The sequence below is a fragment of the Notamacropus eugenii genome, chromosome 3 (assembly GCF_028372415.1).
Source record: "Notamacropus eugenii isolate mMacEug1 chromosome 3, mMacEug1.pri_v2, whole genome shotgun sequence".
NCBI classification, from domain to species: Eukaryota; Metazoa; Chordata; class Mammalia; order Diprotodontia; family Macropodidae; genus Notamacropus; species Notamacropus eugenii.
Window position 1 is genome coordinate 108,268,616 of NC_092874.1, and position 17,523 is coordinate 108,286,138.

Here is a 17,523-nt window from a genome sequence, read left to right on the forward strand (position 1 = left end):
CCATACACCAAGTTGTGCACCAGATGTAGTAGGAAGATAATGTTGTCCACAGCAGGAAATCTAACATGATTTTACATATTCAATTTTTTAAAAGTAATTGCCATCAACTCTCCAGCTTCTAGTGCGATCTTAAAGAAATTTCTCACGAAAGATGATTCTATTAAAAATTGAGTTAATGATGAAGGAAGCCATAATTGTATTTGATGGTGTGCTATGCAATCAGCATTTTCAGATCTTTAGATTGTGCCTTTAAACCAATTTCTCCATTAGGTAAACTCATATTTACATCACACAAATATAAAGGGAAGCAATTGTGAGAAACATTCTTGTACCAGAAGCTCACAATATTTTGCAACAAAAATTAGATTAAATTTCATATGTCGCTGTTATTATAGTGTTAATAGAGCTTAAAAGTTGTTCTCTGTAGATGTTTTTATGAAAATACTATGGTTAATGTGAAAGTTCTTAAGTTTGACTTCCTACCTGGCAAGACTCTTAACAAATTGTTAGATTTGGGGGACAGGGAGGGAGTGAGTTTAATCACTTCTGAGCTATGTACTTTACAAGTAGTAAGAATCTGTCAGTAGTAAATGAAGTATCATCATATAAAAATAAGCACAGGAAAACAGAAAGAGAAGCTATGACAAGGGATATGGTAAGTATCAAATGGGAGATATCTGTCATGATTAAGAATCTCCAGCCTAGCAAACCCCTCCCAGCTCAGCTGCCGCAAGTGCTGGAAGCAGCGGAAGAAGATGTCACTTACCACCTTTTTACCTGCTCCAACTCAGCTGTCTCAGGACCAGCTTGAGGCTGAGAAAAGAGCAAGATCACAGAGATCAAGGCAGACTGCACTGGTCTCATCAAGAAGAGAACCTCCTCCTTATGGTTATCTGAAAGGTTGGATACCTCGTTTGTTAGAGGATTTTGGAGATGGAGGGGCCTTCCCAGAAATACATGTGGCCCAAAACCCATTGGATATGGGAAGAAAGAAGAAAATGTCCAATGCATTGGCCGTTCAGGTGGATGCAGAGAGAAAATTAAGTATGATGCAGTTGCACAAGAGGGACATCAAAGGACAAGGTCATTTATAGCAAGTACGCTGACCTGGTTCCCAAAGAAGTTATGAATGCAGATGACCCAGACCTGCAAAGACCTGATGAAGAAGCCATTAAAGAAATTACAGAAAAGACACGGGTAGCCCTAGAGAAATCTGTATCTCAGAAGGTTGCTGAGCTGCAGATAAACTAGCTCCAGCTCAGTATATTTGATACACACCATCTCAGCAAGAAGTAACTTTCAATTCTGGAGCTAAGCAAAGAGTTATTCAGATGGTGGAAATGCAGAAAGATCCAGTGGAACCTCCAAGATTCAAAATTAATAAGAAAATTCCTCGTGGACCTCCTTCTCCTCCTGCACTTGTCATGCATTCTCCTAGCCGAAAGATGACCACGAAAGAGCAGCAAGAGTGGAAAATTCCACCTTGTATTTCAAACTGGAAAAATGCAAAGGGCTCTACTATTCCATTAGACAAACATCTGGCTGCTGATGGGAGAGGACTGCAGACAGTCTACGTAAATGAAAACTTCGCCAAACTTGCTGAATCTTTCTACACTACCAACAGAAAGGCTCGTGAGGCAGTGGAGATGTGGGCTCAAGTGGAGAGAAGGATGGCCCAAAAGGAAAAGGAAAAATATGAAGAGAAGCTTCGAGAAATGGCCCAGAAAGCTCAGGAGAGAAGAGCTGGAATCAAGACTCATGTAGAAAAAGAGGACGGGGAGGCTCAGGAACAAGATGAAATAAGACATGATAGACGTAAAGAGAGACAACATGATAGGAATCTTTCCAGAGCAGCTCCTGAAAGAGGTCAAAACTACAGAGAAATGAGAATTGAGATTTCAGTGAAGTCATTGCTCTTGCTGTGCCCAATCCTCGGGCTTCCAATGAAGTTCAGTATGACCAGAGACTATTTAACCAGACTAAGGGTATGGACAGTGGTTTTGCTGGTGGAGAAGATGAAATTTATAATGTTTATGATCAACCATGGAGAAGTGGCAAAGACATGGCCCAAAATATCTATAGATCCTGTAAAAGTCTGGACAAAGACATGTATGGTGATGACCTAGAGGCCCAAATAAAGACTAACAGTTTTGTTCCCGATAAAGAGTTCTCTGGCTCAAATCGTAGACAGAGAGGCCAAGACAGACCAGTTCAATTTGAGGAAGTTCCCTTTGGTCTGGACAAGTTTATGGAAGAAGCCAAACATCATGGAGGATCTAAAAGACCCTCAGATAGCAGCCACCCTAAGGAACATGAACCTGAAGGCAAGAAGAGGAGGAAGGAGTGAGTAGGGTAGCCTCTCAAAGAGAATGAACTGTTATCCTTAACTCTAATGACAGTTGTCATTGAGGAATTCTATGTAAATGGTCAGGATGAAAACCAAATCTGGGATTGTAGATCCCACTACTTTTTATTACTGGGGCTGGGGGAAAGGGAAGTGTACTTTAAACTAGTCTGTTTATTTTTAAAGGGGGGGGCCATATTCTCAGTCCTCTTCTCAGTCAGCCCATCTTTCCCCACCCATTAGCATTGACAGAAGCTCCATACTCCCCAGTATTCCAGATTAAGACTTATTATATCTTTAGTGACATTAGCTTTGAGGGATTAACATTTCATAGTAGAACTATCCTTGTACATAACCATGCTGAGTAGTTGGGGGAGGTCTCTACATAATGGAGCTGTCCACCACTTGTTGAATGTTTGCCCCCATTTTGTGTGTGTGTGTGTGTGTGTGTGTGTGTGTGTGTGTGTCTTATTTTAATTTGGAATGGGAAAGTCAGTTTCTGTGTGGTGCAGCTGTTTTAAATAAAACATTTAGATTAAAAAAAAGAATCTCCATATGAACATTTTCATTTCTGCTTAATTAAGTCTTGTTGATATCAGTATGATTTTGATTACTATTATTTCTCTGTTATCTGCATAACTCAGTGAGAGCTAGAAGTCAGGAAATTTTAAACTAAAACAGCAACAATTATATGGACAGTATAGCAAGAAAGAAATACTTTGATGTTTAGCATCAGAATCTAATAAATATGAGAATTATTCTTTCAATTCCTTCTGTCGAAGAGCAGAAATTAATGTTAAATTGACATGAGAAACCAGTAATAAACATTATTTTAAAACTATGTAACATTAGGTTGTTTCCAGATTCCTTTCATCTATTGGAGAATGACATCATTAAAAGAGAAAAGTTAACACCAGGCCCCTTCGCTTTAGTTTGATAAAAATATCCAGATTTTCAAATATAAGATCTTCTTAACTAGTACCCAATTCTTTGAATCCTTTTGATGCATTCATGAAATACTAAAGACTATAGAATTTTTTTAATTAAATTATTTTATTACTTCCATATATCTTAGATTTTTTTCCCCTCCCTCCCCCTCCTTCCCCACTCCCTCCCTGAGAGGACATACAATTTTATATAGGTTCTACACATACATTCCTATTAAATACGTTTTCACCTTAGTCATGTTGCATAGAAGAATTAAAATGAGTGGGAGAAATCATAAAACAAACCAAAACATAATACAAAAGAAAATGGTCTGCTTCATTATGCGATCAAATTCCATAGTTCTTTCTCAGGATATAGAAGGCATTTTGCCTCAAGAGTCCATTGGGAATTTTTTAAGTCCTTGCATTGCAATGAAGTACTAAGTCTACCTGAAAAATTCCTCGCACACTGTGGTTGTTGCTGCATACAAAGTTCTCCTGGTTCTCCTCCTTTCACTCAGCATCAGGTCATATAAGTCTTTCCAGGTCTCTCTGAATTCTTCCTGTTCATCATTTCTTATAGCACAATAGTATTCCATTACATTCGTATACCACAATTTATTTAGCCATTCCCCAGTTGATGGGCATCCCCTTGCTTTCCAGTTTTTGACCACCACAAAGAGAGTTGCTGTAAATATTTTTGTACATGTGGGACCCTTTCCCGTTTTTATGATCTCTTGGGGATACAGTTCTAGAAGCTATATTGCTGGGTCAAAGAGTATGCACATTTTTGTAGCTCTTTGGGCGTAGTTCCAAATTGCTCTCCAGAATGGTTGGATCAGCTCACAGCTCCACCAACAATGAATTAGTGTTCCAACTCTCCCACATCTTCTCCAACATTTATCATCTTCTTGTTTTGTCATGTTAGCCAATCTGATAGGCATGATGTGGTACCCCAGAGTTGGTTTGATTTGCATCTCTGTAATCAATAGTGATTAAGAGCATTTTTTCATATGACTATAGACAGCTTTAATTTCTTCCTCTGAAAACTGCCTGTTCATATACTTTGACCATTTATCAATTGGGGAATGACTTACATTCTTGTAAATTTGACTCAGTTCTCTATATATTTTAGAAATGAGGCCTTTATCACAGACACTAGTTGCAAAAATTCTTTCCCAGTTTTCTGCTTCCCTCTTCATCTTGGTTGCATTGGGTTTATTTGTGCAAAAACTTTTCAATTTAATGTAATCAAAATTATCCATTTTGCACTTCATGTTTTCTATCTCTTGTTCAGTCAAAAATTCTTCCATTCTCCATAAATCTGATAAATATACTATTCCTTGCTCCAATAATTTGTTTGTAGTATCAGTCTTTATACTTAGATCATGTACCCATTTGGACTTTATTCTTGTGTACGATGTTAGGCATTGGTCATATGCCCAGCTTCCACCACACTATTAATCCAGTTTTCCCAGCAGTTTTTGTCAGACAGTGAGTTCTTATCCCAGAAGCTGGGGTCCTTGGGTTTATCAAATGGTAGATTGCTATATAGAATTTTTTTCTTGAAAAAATTAAGGACTACTCCTTTATAAGTGAATTTTCTTATACTCTTTGTGTGCAACAAACTAATCATGAATTAGATAACCCACCTCAGCTATCCATACACTATCTCAGTACCAAGAGCCCTTTTCTAATCTGCTTTATCTGATCTTTTATTTCCTTAGTGTAGAACACATGTTAATTCCTTATTTAGTAGATTTAAAATTATTTCTGTTATTTTAGGAGAAATGATGATATAAATCTCCATATCATAACCTCCTTGCATACCATCATAGATCTTTCCCTTTCTGTACTTTAGTTGATAGGATTTTTAGTGTGTTAGTTGAGGCTCAGAAAAATTAAGTGACTTAGCCATGATATTTTCTTATAAAGCTGGGCTGTCAGAAATAGGATTTCTTCAGCAATTTGTCCACTTTATCCTGTTGCTTTTCTGTTAAATTAAAACTAGCATTAGGCGAAAATGAGGAACCTACATTGTGTGACATTGAAAATATAATGGGTAAATTGTAGTTGGGATTGCCAGAGAAACTCCTTTGTAGTCAGGAATCATATCGTTTGTATTCTCTGTGATATACTAAGTATTATATACATGGAAAATGCCTTTAACTAGAAGGTTGTTTACACATGTAAGTTAAAGTAATCCAGACTTCTGGTAGAAAGCTGCTAAAAAAAAAAAGTTCTCTGTAGCTATATCTTAGCATTCATATTATATAAGAAAGGGAGTCATATGCTTTTAAAAGATATCATCTTCCATTGGCTTGGAGGATGGCCTTTGTAGACTCAATAATTTCCTTTTGTTGGGAAAATTATCTAGTTCTCTTTCATAGATGACACTTTATAAAATATATTTTTATTGATGTCTTTTGTTTTTAAATCACCTACATTTCCCAGGATATCCTTTCCCTCTCCCAGAGAAGAATCCTTTATAATAATAACATGGAATTTGGGAAGGGGGGAGGCAGGGGGAGAAAGAGAGAGATTTCAACAAAACCATCCAGTGTATCAGGAAAGGCTAACACTTTATGCAGTGTTTCCCCCATCTACACAGAAAGGAGGCATCATCCTGCTTATTCTTAGCAGTAAGAACTCCATGTCAGAGTGAATGGACTTGATCGTTGTTTCCTGTAAGGGTCAGACCAGCTCGTCGCCTCACCAGCAGTACTTTTGTGTGTCTGTCTTTCCACAGGTACTCCAGCATTGCTTGTTGGCATCACTTGTCATCTTTGATGATTTGTATGTAAGATAAAATGTCAGGACTTTTTATTTTCATTTATCTTACTAGTTGTTTGTAATTTTTTTAAGATGGTAGTTAATAGTTTGTAATTCATCCTTTGAGAATTGTTTGTTCATTTCCTTTGATCACTCATATACTGGGCAGTGGCTTTTGGCATCAAACCCCTATCTGAAATATTTAGTAAAAAGATTTTTTTCCCCAGTCAAACTCTTCCCCTCTTATCTTAATTACACTAATTTTTATAGTGCAAAAGCTTTTCAATTTCAAGTAGTTCAAATTATCTCTTCTAACTTAAGCATCACTTGCTTGAAGAAGAATTCACCCCATGTAGCAAAGACTTGAACAAAAGTAGTCATCCATCAGTTGGGGAATGCTTGAACAAATTATAGTTGTGTTAATATAGTGGAATATTGCATTGTGATAAATAAGGGGTCATTTTAGAGAAAGCTGAAAATACTTGAATGAATTGATGCAGAATGAACAGAGGCAGGAGGAGTTGTATTGGGGAGCTTAACTGCATTTCTTAATACTTTGCCCTCTTCACTCCATTTCCATCCTATTTCATTTACAACACATTTTAATTTCCATATTTTAAGCGCATGAATACATAGAGACTTTCTGATAATCACTGCCCTCCTCTCTACCCCAAAAGGTCTTGATGGAATCTTAAAAGAAAATAGACTTGGGTCATATAGCTAGAGTAAGTAAAGAAAAAGATTCAGGTATAAGACTATCCATCTTCGTTCATTTGCTATAATTATTAACAATTAGTGAATATCCAGATAACATTTAACAGTTTGATGGACTTAAACTAGTGTGAGTACATTCCTCTAAGCCTTCTCATTCATATCTTTCCAAATATCTGACGTATAAGATCCAACCCGTGTACTGGAGTAGCCAGAAAGAAAGAGTTCAAATACTGAGTAGCCAGAATCAGGCTCACACTTCATTTCACAACCACCACTATAAAGGAGAGGAGAGCTTGGGGCATGATATTCCAGAAGGCAAAGGATATAGGCTTACAGCCAAGAATAACTTATCCAGCAAAGCTAAGTGTAATTCTACAGGGGGACAATGGACTTTTAATGAAATAGAGGACTTCATGGTTTCTTGATAAAAAGACCAAAAAGGCTTAGAAACTGTAAAATTCAAACATAGGAGACAAGAGTACTAAATACATGAATTATTATTTTTTCTAGTTCTATTAAGTAACTCCCTAATAGATTTACAATAAATTTGTAAGTCAGATTAGTATCATAATTTCTATTATATTGGTGGAGCCAAAGCATCAACAATGAATATTTCTCCAAGTATGCATTTCCATAGAAAGTTTTGTAATTATTTAAGTCTTGAGCATATGGAGGCAATTTAATTCCTTAATATTAGCCCCAGATCTGATATAGGCTACATATGTGTGATCATATTAAACATATTAGAACAACCTTTCCAGTCCTGTAACCTAAGAATGGAAACTAAACCTGTGATTTCATTGATACAAAGGACCCCTGCCTAGATAAGAAAACTTATACTAATGTGCATCAGAAACTTCACTACAGCTTTTGTCTTGGAGGTTGTCTAGAGCACTGAGAGGTTATGAGAGCAGCTTAGGGTCATATTGTCTATAGTGCTCTGGGAATGGACTTGAACCAAGGTTATGGTAGCTCTGAGACCAGTTCTTTATCCATTTTGCCTTGCTGCCTCTCTTCTACAATCTGATGAGCACTTTGAATACAAAAACTCACATCAGAAATAATTAGAGGGTAAAAGAGGGAGGCACTTTTTATAAGAATGGTTAGGAGAACTTGAACTACAGGTGATCAAAAAGAATAGAAACAGTTTTGATTTCGTAAAATTAAGCTTCTGTTTGAATAAAATATGTAGCTAAATAAAAAGCGAAACTGCTAAGTTTAAAAAAAAGATCTTCATATCAAATATCAGTACATAAATATTTCTAAGATATATAGAGGTATCTCCAAGAGCCATTTTCTAATAGATGAAGTCATCGTGTGATAGAAAAGGAAGTTTTCAAAAGATAAAATGCAGAACAGCAGATCAGCATCTGTATGAAAGAATGCTGCAAGTCATCAACAATAAGAGAAACGTCGATTGAAACAACTCTGAAGTTTCGCTTCATACCCATCAGATCGATCAAGGTGAAAAAGATAAGAATGATAAGGACAGAAGGCCTATGGAAAGGCAGCCACACTAATGCACTTCAGTTCCAGAAAGCTACATAGAACTCTAGGAAAAGTCTGTAAATTCTACATACTCTATGACTTAGCAGTACTTATTTAGTACATACTTAGCAGTGCCACTATTGAACATAAACCTTCAAGGAGGTGAAAGACAGATGCGACATAGATTCCAAGATGTTTGTAGCAGCCCTTTTTGTGGTAGCAAGAAACTAGAGAAACTCTGTCTCTCATTTGGGGAAATTACAGAAGAAATTGCACTGGTTAGAGTCTTAATAGATCTTTATTGTGCCATGAGAAATGACAAATGAAGAAATCAGAAAAATTTGGGAGGATTTATATAAAGTATTGCAGAGCCAAGAGAACAGGGTACAAGTTGACCATAATGATACGAAGATAAACGTTGAAATACCTCAGAACTTTACGTAGTTGTGCCTCCAAAGAACTAACAGTGAAACATAGCTCCCTCCTTTCAGCAGAAGTGTGGTAGACTATAGGTGCAGAACAAGATATACATTGTTAGATATAGCCAGTGACCAGTTTAATTTGTTTAGCTGTCCTTATTTGCTTCCCCTATAGGGCTATCTCTTGTAAATAGTCAAAAGAAAATAATAGCTGTGCAGGAAAAAAAAAGTATATTTTAAAGGAAAGATTGAAATAATTAGCCAATATTTGTCAATGTAATAAAAGTTATATTATTTAAATTATTTACTTAACTTGCAGATTTATTATTATACCAGTCACACTTCCAAGGGGTTATTTTATAAAACTAAACATTTATGAATTAAATGTTATTTAAATAAGTAACATTTATTTAAATGAACAAAAGGTCTAGTTTCTCAAGGGAAATAAATTTTTTTTAAAAAAAAAAAAAGCAAGAGGCTTGCATTTCTGCCACCACCTACCACCCTTTCAAACTATATTGCAGAGCAGTTGTCATCCAAATTATTTGGTACTGGTTAAAAAATAGAAAATGTACAACAGTGAAACAGAAGAAACATGTAAAACATAGGGGCAGTAACCACTGTATTCCAGTGTTCAGCACACTCAGCAACATAAATATTTTGAGAAAGATTCCCTATTCAACAAAATCTTTGGAGAAAACTGGAAAATAATTTGGCAGAAAATAGTCTCATAATTGAAATATCACGATAAAGCAAATTAAAGGAGAATATGAGATAGGTAATAATCATAGCCGTGGCAAGGGAGAGAATTCTTAAAGGTGATCAGAAATAGAGAGTGTCAGTTATGTACATTGTAAGAGGTTGGAATGAACAGAATCATTGTAGCTATACTTAAAAGGGTAGCAGTTGGTTAAGGAAAAAAAAAGCTTTGCCGCAAGTAAATTATAAAAATCTATTATTTAAGATATATGGAGAATTGTCAAAAACATATACAAATAATATTGGCAAAGCTGATGACAAATGATGGAGTTTACTGTAGAAAGTCAGGAATACTAATGTCTTGTTATTAGAGTCATGAACTGAGTTAATCGTTATAGAATATAATTTGGATAGTAAAAGAATCATTCATTATAGATGCCTCTGGAGATAACCTCATGAAAGCCAAAGATAGAAGGAAAGAGCCCATTGGTACCAAAACATGCATGGCACCACTTTTTGTGATAGCGGATGGCTAGAAACAGAGTGGCTGCCTATCACTTTGGAAACAGCCAAATAGATTGTAATATGGCAAAGTAATGGCATATTATTGTGCCACAAGAAACAATTAACAGGGAGATATTGAGGAAAATTTACAAAGGCTTGTATGAAGATGCAAAATAAAGTAGAATAAGAAGATTAACACACATGGAATGACTGTGGTAATGTAAATGAAAACAACACTAAGTTACAGCTGAACTCAGAATAAAGGCAATGACCAAGACTAGGTGTACAGATGTTGAAATATACCATCTTCTGGCTAGGAAAGGGTTTAGAATTCTGTGGTTGCTGAACTTTGCTTATGATTTCAGATATGATTGCTGTGTTGATTGGTTTTGCTTAACTTTTTCTTTGTGATAAGACAGATTTCTGTGGTAGTGATGTGCAGGAAATGTCTTTGGCATAAAACAAAAGACATCACAATTTATCTTTAAAAAATCCTTTGTATTATAACACAGTGTTTTGTTGTTGGTATCTGGTCTCTCTTATCACCTGAATCATAATTCTGGTCCAGCTATACAGATAATTTTGTTTTGAGTATTTTCTTCCTATTCTCTGTTCCTATTTTACCACCACCAGCAAAACCCTTGTATTATTGGACTTTTTCCTTAATGAAGTCTGTAAAGGAATAAAATACTCAGATCAGATTTTTTTCCATCCCACTGTTTATATTAGTTCAATAATTTTTGATGCTTGAAATTAGCTTTCATTGATGATTGTAAATTTAAGCAAGTAAAAATGCACAGCGTAATTTATAGAATATATGTTGTAAAAAAACAAATATTTTCTTTTAATTGTCATGTGGAAATGGAGAGATTTCTTTTTGCATATGTGAAAATAAATATTACCTGATCTTTGCCATATATTTCTAATTCAGGTACCAGCAAGATGTGGCGTGACAGTCCGAGACAGTCTGAAGAAGGCATTGATGATGAGAGGCCTGATCCCAGAATGCTGTGCTGTGTACAGAAGACAGGATGGGTATGGCTTGTATAGAGGGCTGTAGATCTTTGTGAAATTTAGTTTCTGTCAAGAAATAAACTCAACTTTAGGAGAAATTACCTAATTTGTTCTGAAATGGCTCCAAAGAAATCTTCCTGAACCAGAAAATATTTTTTTCTTATTCTGTGATCATATAAGTATAATTGTAGCTTGAGTTTCTTATAACTGTTTCACAGTACACTAATCCGAAGTGTAGAACTTTTCTTTTAATTACGAACTTGCTCCATTAAAGTCTTACTTCACTGCCTCATTGTGGTGTGAAGGTGACCCTGGGTTATACAAGACTATGCCACTGTATCACAAGCTCTCCCAAATTCTCCCTCCCATGCTAGAAAGATTCTGAATGTAGACCCAGCTGTAGAATGTGAATCTTTGTTATATGGGATTATAAATTCAGAGAAGTTCATTGCCAGAAGGCTGGCCACCAGGTGGTGACTGTTTTTTGGCCACAGCAACTCTTGAAGACTAACTACTGAGGTAAAGAGGAGTGGTATGAGTGTGGTCTCTGTTGGCGCAGGAGCACCAGCACTGAGGAAGTCACAAATCATGGATACTAAAGTAAGTACTTACTGTGCTCTAAAAAAAAAAAATAAGGCCTCAGCTGTGTCTAGACTATCAGTGATTTTACTCAATGCTTGTAAAAGAAAAATTTTTTTTAATTAAGCCCACTTTCTTCTAAAAGGCTTCTGCTTAACATTTTGTAAAGGTCTTAAATTAGCAAATCCTATAAAATTTTCCTTTTGAGGATATCTTGTCACATGAGCATTCTTTTCTATGAATGGATAGAAAAATCCATGTCTGGTTTTTGGATCCCAGAAACAAGCCGTTCTCTGCTGTTGTAGGTCTTGGCTGAAGCTGAACAGAATGCATCTCTCTACCCTGCTGGGTGTCCAGGAGTGATGCATGTAATTGGGATAAACTTAAAAATCAATTTATTGCCATTCAGATTTCTAACAGTGGAAGACTAGGGAGCCAAACGTCCCTCATGTATACCACTTTACCCTCAGTAACTGCTTTTCATATCTTCATCATGAGGTATATTAAAAGGATTTTCAGGATTTATCATATGTAACCAAGAAAGACTCATGTCTCCATTTTCCAGAGAGAAGAAGCCTATTGGCTGGGACACGGATATTTCCTGGCTTACTGGAGAAGAATTGCATGTAGAAGTTTTGGAGAATGTTCCCCTAACGACACACAATTTTGTATGTACCTTCTGATTTTTGAAATGGTTCGAATGTTCACAAACATATATTTCAAGTTCCTATGAATGAACTTCTAAGGTAGAGGGAAGAAAATAAGTAAGTAATGATATAGAGGATAACATTCTGTTTCAGGAAAAAAGCTTTAATTACAAGCATATGATCATTTTTTAAATCTGGTAGAAAGGATTGGGTTACTTCCCCAGAACATGGCAGACAACTCTTCACAGTAAAGGGCCCAGGGGTGAGGCTTGATAGAAACTCAGTGAAGATGGCCATGTAACATTTTAAATTACTCTTAGTGTAAGCTGTTCACCTAAAGGTCAATACACTTGTTAAGCTCTGTACTTTATAGATCATGAGCTCAGAATTTGATTCTAGAGCTACTTCTTTTCCACTGCTACTTTAGAGTTCCTTTGTGTTCCTCCTTCATGGATTTTTACCCTTATATTGTTGGCTTGTTGAAGGGACCATTATATCCCAAAATGATGATCAGAATGGAGGGGAGGGAAGGAGAAAGAAAGCAATACTGCTTCTGTGAGCAGTGTTAGTATTTGAAGGGAGGGTCAGCTGAGATAGGCATCTTTAATGTATTTGTTACATTTTCATTTTGTGCTCAGTATGTCTTTAATAACTTCTTTGCTACTTGCAAGTCATATTACTTCATGAACTAAGTGTTGTGAAATGATCATTGCTGGGTTTGCTTCTTGCAGTAATGCCTTTCTTCTTCTCAGTTGCATGTACATAAACATGCACATTCTGATTCTCCCAACTTCCCTTTGAGCCTCTGGGCATTTCTCTTTTTGAATAGCTTCTCCTTTTAGAAGATAATGGCCTAAGATGCCAGAGTCTTCTGTGTAACCAAGGTAAAACATCTCCAATCAGAAATACCCCAAAGTCTAGGAAATAGTACTCTAACAAAGAAGAGCACAAGCCTGAACCAGAGCACTCAATAAGCCTTGGACACAGCCGGCCTTAGAGCTGGGACTGATGGTCTTCATGTTCCTGCGTTCTTCCCAGTTACTCTTTCAAACATTTTCCCGTGAATTTGATGAGATGATTTCATTGTGCTTTTAAACTCATTAAAACCTTGTTATAAAGCTGCCAATTCTATTGTACTCCTTACAGATGTAAATATTACATTATCTTTCTTTTGACTTCGTAGTTCCCCTAACCACCACTTCTAAAATGGATCTACCTTCTACCAAATTCCCAAAAATACTGTTATCCAGAGTCCTATGGAAAAGTCTCAAAACTTAAAACAGTTCATATTTATACATGTCCTCCAAAAAGTGATTCATAAAAATAATTTGGGAAGAAAACATTTTAAAGAATATCAAGGTGTTGCCCTCTTGAATGAATTTTGTGCCCAAGTATAAATTTGTTGGTGAAACAAATACTCCTTGATATTTAAAATGTGGAGGAATGGTTATGAATTACTTTTAATTGTCCTGAATATCCATTTTCTCTAATTTGCCTATATGGCCATTTGTTGTTAGTAATTTTTGTCTCCTTATTGCTTTATACAAATAATACATTCCTCAGTCATTTATCCTGATCTCTAAGCATATTAGCAGTCCTAATTTTAATTTGAAAATTATATACTACTCTTAAAAAATTTTTTGATTGATATTAAATATCTGTTTGAATCTTAATGGGATCCTTCTTTATGTAAAGTTTTCATCGAATTTTTTTTTTAATTAAAGATTTGCCTTTGAGAATGACAGGGGAATCAAGAAGAAATATGTCTAATTACTTGTGAAGTACTTGTCAGGTTTTCCAAAATCTTGTCTTTTAATAGTGGTGGTATTTTAATTTTTAGGTACGGAAGACATTTTTCACTTTAGCATTCTGTGACTTTTGTCGAAAGCTGCTTTTCCAAGGTTTCCGCTGTCAGACATGTGGTTACAAATTTCACCAACGCTGTAGTACAGAGGTGCCACTGATGTGTGTTAATTATGACCAACTTGAGTAAGTAATCTCTTAATAAGTAATCTCTTCTGTTTATAGTTTCCAATTTCTGCTACATTCTACAGGTTTTATTCATTTCAAATCATATGCATGTATGTTTAAAGTTAAACAAAGGAGTTTTTCTGCAACCATTCTTAGAAAAAGTACCATTGGAACAGTTGTAATATATCCAGACTGTCTTGTCACATCCCATTTCAGGTGTAGCTATCCAGTTAACACTTTGTAGTCAGTATTCTTTTCCTAGAAAACAAAGAGTTTTAAGATTAAAAACTCTTCTCCAATAATATGTTGTAATACATTGAGCTGCTGGTTTTGACCAGTTTCAGTGGTAAGCTTTTTGATACCTGCTTCTCTAATTCTGTCATCTACTTTTGAAATTACTTCTTTTTCCTTACAGATTAATTTAGAAGCAAAATTCCTTGGTCATTTATTGTATTTTTAATAAAATATTCTTATATATGTATTTGCAAAAAGCCTGTTCTTGCTTCATAGCATAGCTCATGAAAATTCCTTATACTTCGTTTCCCACTTGCCTAGTTTCTCTTATCCTAAGATAATCTACACACATTTTTATTTCCTGTTCTTTGTATCCTTTCCCTTGAAATCATTTTAACCAATAAAGTTAGACCTCTTTACTTTGACTAAATTATAATATTTCTTACTTTAAAAATAATTACTTCATATTTTGAGACAGGGTTCAACTTTAAAGTAAAATATCTTTTATAGCTAACATATTCCCTTTGAGATGATTATTAAAGATTTCTGTGTTTCTTTTAGTTGTAATTCTTTAACTGCCGTGAATATTTTTTCTGAATATGGAGGAATTTTTTCTGTATTGGCTGGCACATAAATAGATTTTTGAGCTTTACTTTGACATTGTGCTGTAAATTAAAAAGTTAATCTCATCGATAAACAAAATGACAAGCAGTTGAGTTTCTTTCAACATTTGTTTTTAAATATGGAATTTGGCCCATGGTTTTCCTGTTAAGGCATTTGTATATTCTGGTGTTTGAAACTTCTGGGTTTTGCACAAGTTAGGTTTGCTTTGTTTTATTTTTGTTTTTGCCTCACAGTTTGCTGTTTGTCTCCAAGTTCTTTGAACACCACCCAATACCACAGGAGGAGGCCTCCTTAGGAGAGACCACCCTTACGTCGGGATCATCCCCTTCAGCACCCCCCTCAGATTCTATTGGGTATGATTTGACTACTGCTGTTCAGTGACATGCTATTTCAGAATTGGTTTTTGTCCAGATTTTAGATGATTCTTTAAAATTTAGCTTTGAACTGTTAACTAAATGAATTTTTCAAGTTGATTTCTTATTTTTATAGTAAAGTACGTATTTATATGCATTACACTGAGTGAGATTAAAGCCGACATAGTATGATGTTTCAGGATCCTTCTCTCCTTGATAAGTTAATTAGAAAATATGTACTAACGTGCTCAGTGTTTTGTACTAGGGTAGCTTCAATGAAGAATGCATAAGTATAGCATGGTAATCCTTCCCCTCAGGAAGGTCTGTTTAAGAAGGAAACAGGAAGACATGAAAGAATGTTAAATCATAAAAGATCATATTATGTGCCTAATTTGAGGGTAGAAACTATAGGTTTTGTGAGAGGTTAGAGAAGGAGGAGATTAATGGGAGATGTTAGTCAGGGAGGAAGGATTTGAGCTGGGCCTTCAAGGCTATGTGGGATCTAGATAGACCATGGGTTAGTTAGATTATTTTAAGGTAAGCAGACATTGTAAACAATGTTCAAAGACATCGAGTATGAGACACTTCTTGGGACAGTTAAGCTTGGCTACTAAATTGTATTCCTAAATTTAACTGCATGCTGAAGACATTGGTTTTGTGCATCTTCTCATTTGACCAAGCCTTTTACACAGAATGTTATTGACGTACATGAATTCAGTACACATCTTTTGAAGTTGGCTACCTCATGAGCTGTCAGGTTGCCCTTCTCTTGAGATCTTCAAGGAAAGATTAGTTTATAATTTTTCTCAAATAATTTGGAGGGGAGATTCTTGTTCAAGTACTTCTTGGAATAATGGCCTCTGAGGTTCCTTCCAGTTCTGTGATGTGGACAGACCTGTTAGAGTAGTCCAAGCAAGTAGAAAAGAGGGTCCATACTTAGAAATGGAAATAAAGTGAATGTCAAAGAGGTTTGAACAAACCATAAACAGACTTTGGTATTTAGATGCTAGATGTGAAGGAAAGGGAAACTGTCATAATCCTGAGGAGTGTGTAAATAGGATATAGGTGATAGTATCAACAGTGGAGTGCCAGATATAAGTCTGAAGGAGAAGTAAATTTAGGTGAAAAGATAATCATTTTTCATTGACTTCCTGTGTTACTCAATGTATGCAAGTTTTGTTATACATTTATGCTCTTTCCCTACTTTTCTCCAGTTGTCTTTTCTGGTTATGTGAATTAGGTATTGATTGTTAGTATTTATTAAGTAGCTAATACAATTGAATTTTACACTTGTTTTCTCTGCTACAATTAGATTAGAGCTGCAATTAAAAATTGCTTTCTCAGCCTTTTCCATACTACTTCTTTTCTATTCTACAGTTTGTAATTTTGATATAACTTCTCTTTTAATACCTTTATTAAAATAATACTTTTTGTGCCTAGTATTGGAGGAGTATCCTATATTCTTCTTCGTAAAGTTCTAACAGTTTACATCATTCTTCTCCATTGAGCATTTACTACGCAGTAACATACCAATATGTGGAATTGAAGTGGTATGCATCAATATGTATAAAGTTTTCTTTGACATTATGCCACACCAGGAATGAACTGTCAAATCTGATTCCTTTGAAGCGAAGCTGAGAAGTGCTGTTACAATTGTTTTCTAGTCACCTTTACAGAGTTTAAGAAATTAAGAGTCTTTTGCCAAAAATTATCCTGATATTGGTTATTTCACATATGATGTGAAAATCAAGAGCATTTCAATAATCAAGGGGAATAAATATAATATCTTCAGTGTCTAGTTTAAGAGGTAGTTAAACCAATATATTTTATTTGACTTCCAGTGTTTTCATATTAATTTAATGTTCCTCTACATGGGGATATACTCTTAATTATCCTCCCAATCCATATTGTCTTATAGAATAATATGTGGAATCCCATGCCTCAAATTCAGATGGCTGCATTGTTGAAAATATTTTCCGTATGCTGGTGGCCAAAAATTATGCCACATAAAATGATTTGTGGCTGGGGATCAATCACAAAGCCTTTGCACAAAGGCTCATGATGGTCCGTCATCATTGTAAGTGTAACTTCTGCCTATACAGAACACATATAGATGTATACATGTCTTGAGGACCCAAAAAGAAGGTCCACGTAGCTGTATTGTTGTACTGATTTCTCCTCCGAGATGTAGTTTTTATTGTTAATTTTAAAGAACTTCAGCTTTGTTTTGTTTTT

General features: G+C 35.4%; 1 protein-coding gene and 1 pseudogene across 10 annotated transcripts in view; both read left to right on the forward strand.

The window, feature by feature from the left end:
* The window catches only part of BRAF (B-Raf proto-oncogene, serine/threonine kinase), a 167,897-nt gene that overhangs the window by 70,849 nt on the left and 79,525 nt on the right, over positions 1-17,523 (forward strand). For 8 of the 10 annotated variants that reach the window (XR_011976817.1, XM_072652559.1, XM_072652561.1 and 5 more), the window contains exons 4-7: positions 10,798-10,901; positions 12,025-12,127; positions 13,947-14,095; positions 15,169-15,288. Coding sequence is in view for 9 of the 10 variants with exons in the window: in XM_072652559.1 (XP_072508660.1) it covers positions 10,798-10,901; positions 12,025-12,127; positions 13,947-14,095; positions 15,169-15,288 (476 nt within the window). In the remaining variant the exon portion in view is untranslated. The remainder of the gene's footprint in view (positions 1-10,797; positions 10,902-12,024; positions 12,128-13,946; positions 14,096-15,168; positions 15,289-17,523) is intronic. The other 2 variants (XM_072652560.1, XM_072652562.1) reach the window with 1 other exon arrangement.
* LOC140533164 (SNW domain-containing protein 1 pseudogene) lies at positions 654-2,445 on the forward strand (annotated as a pseudogene).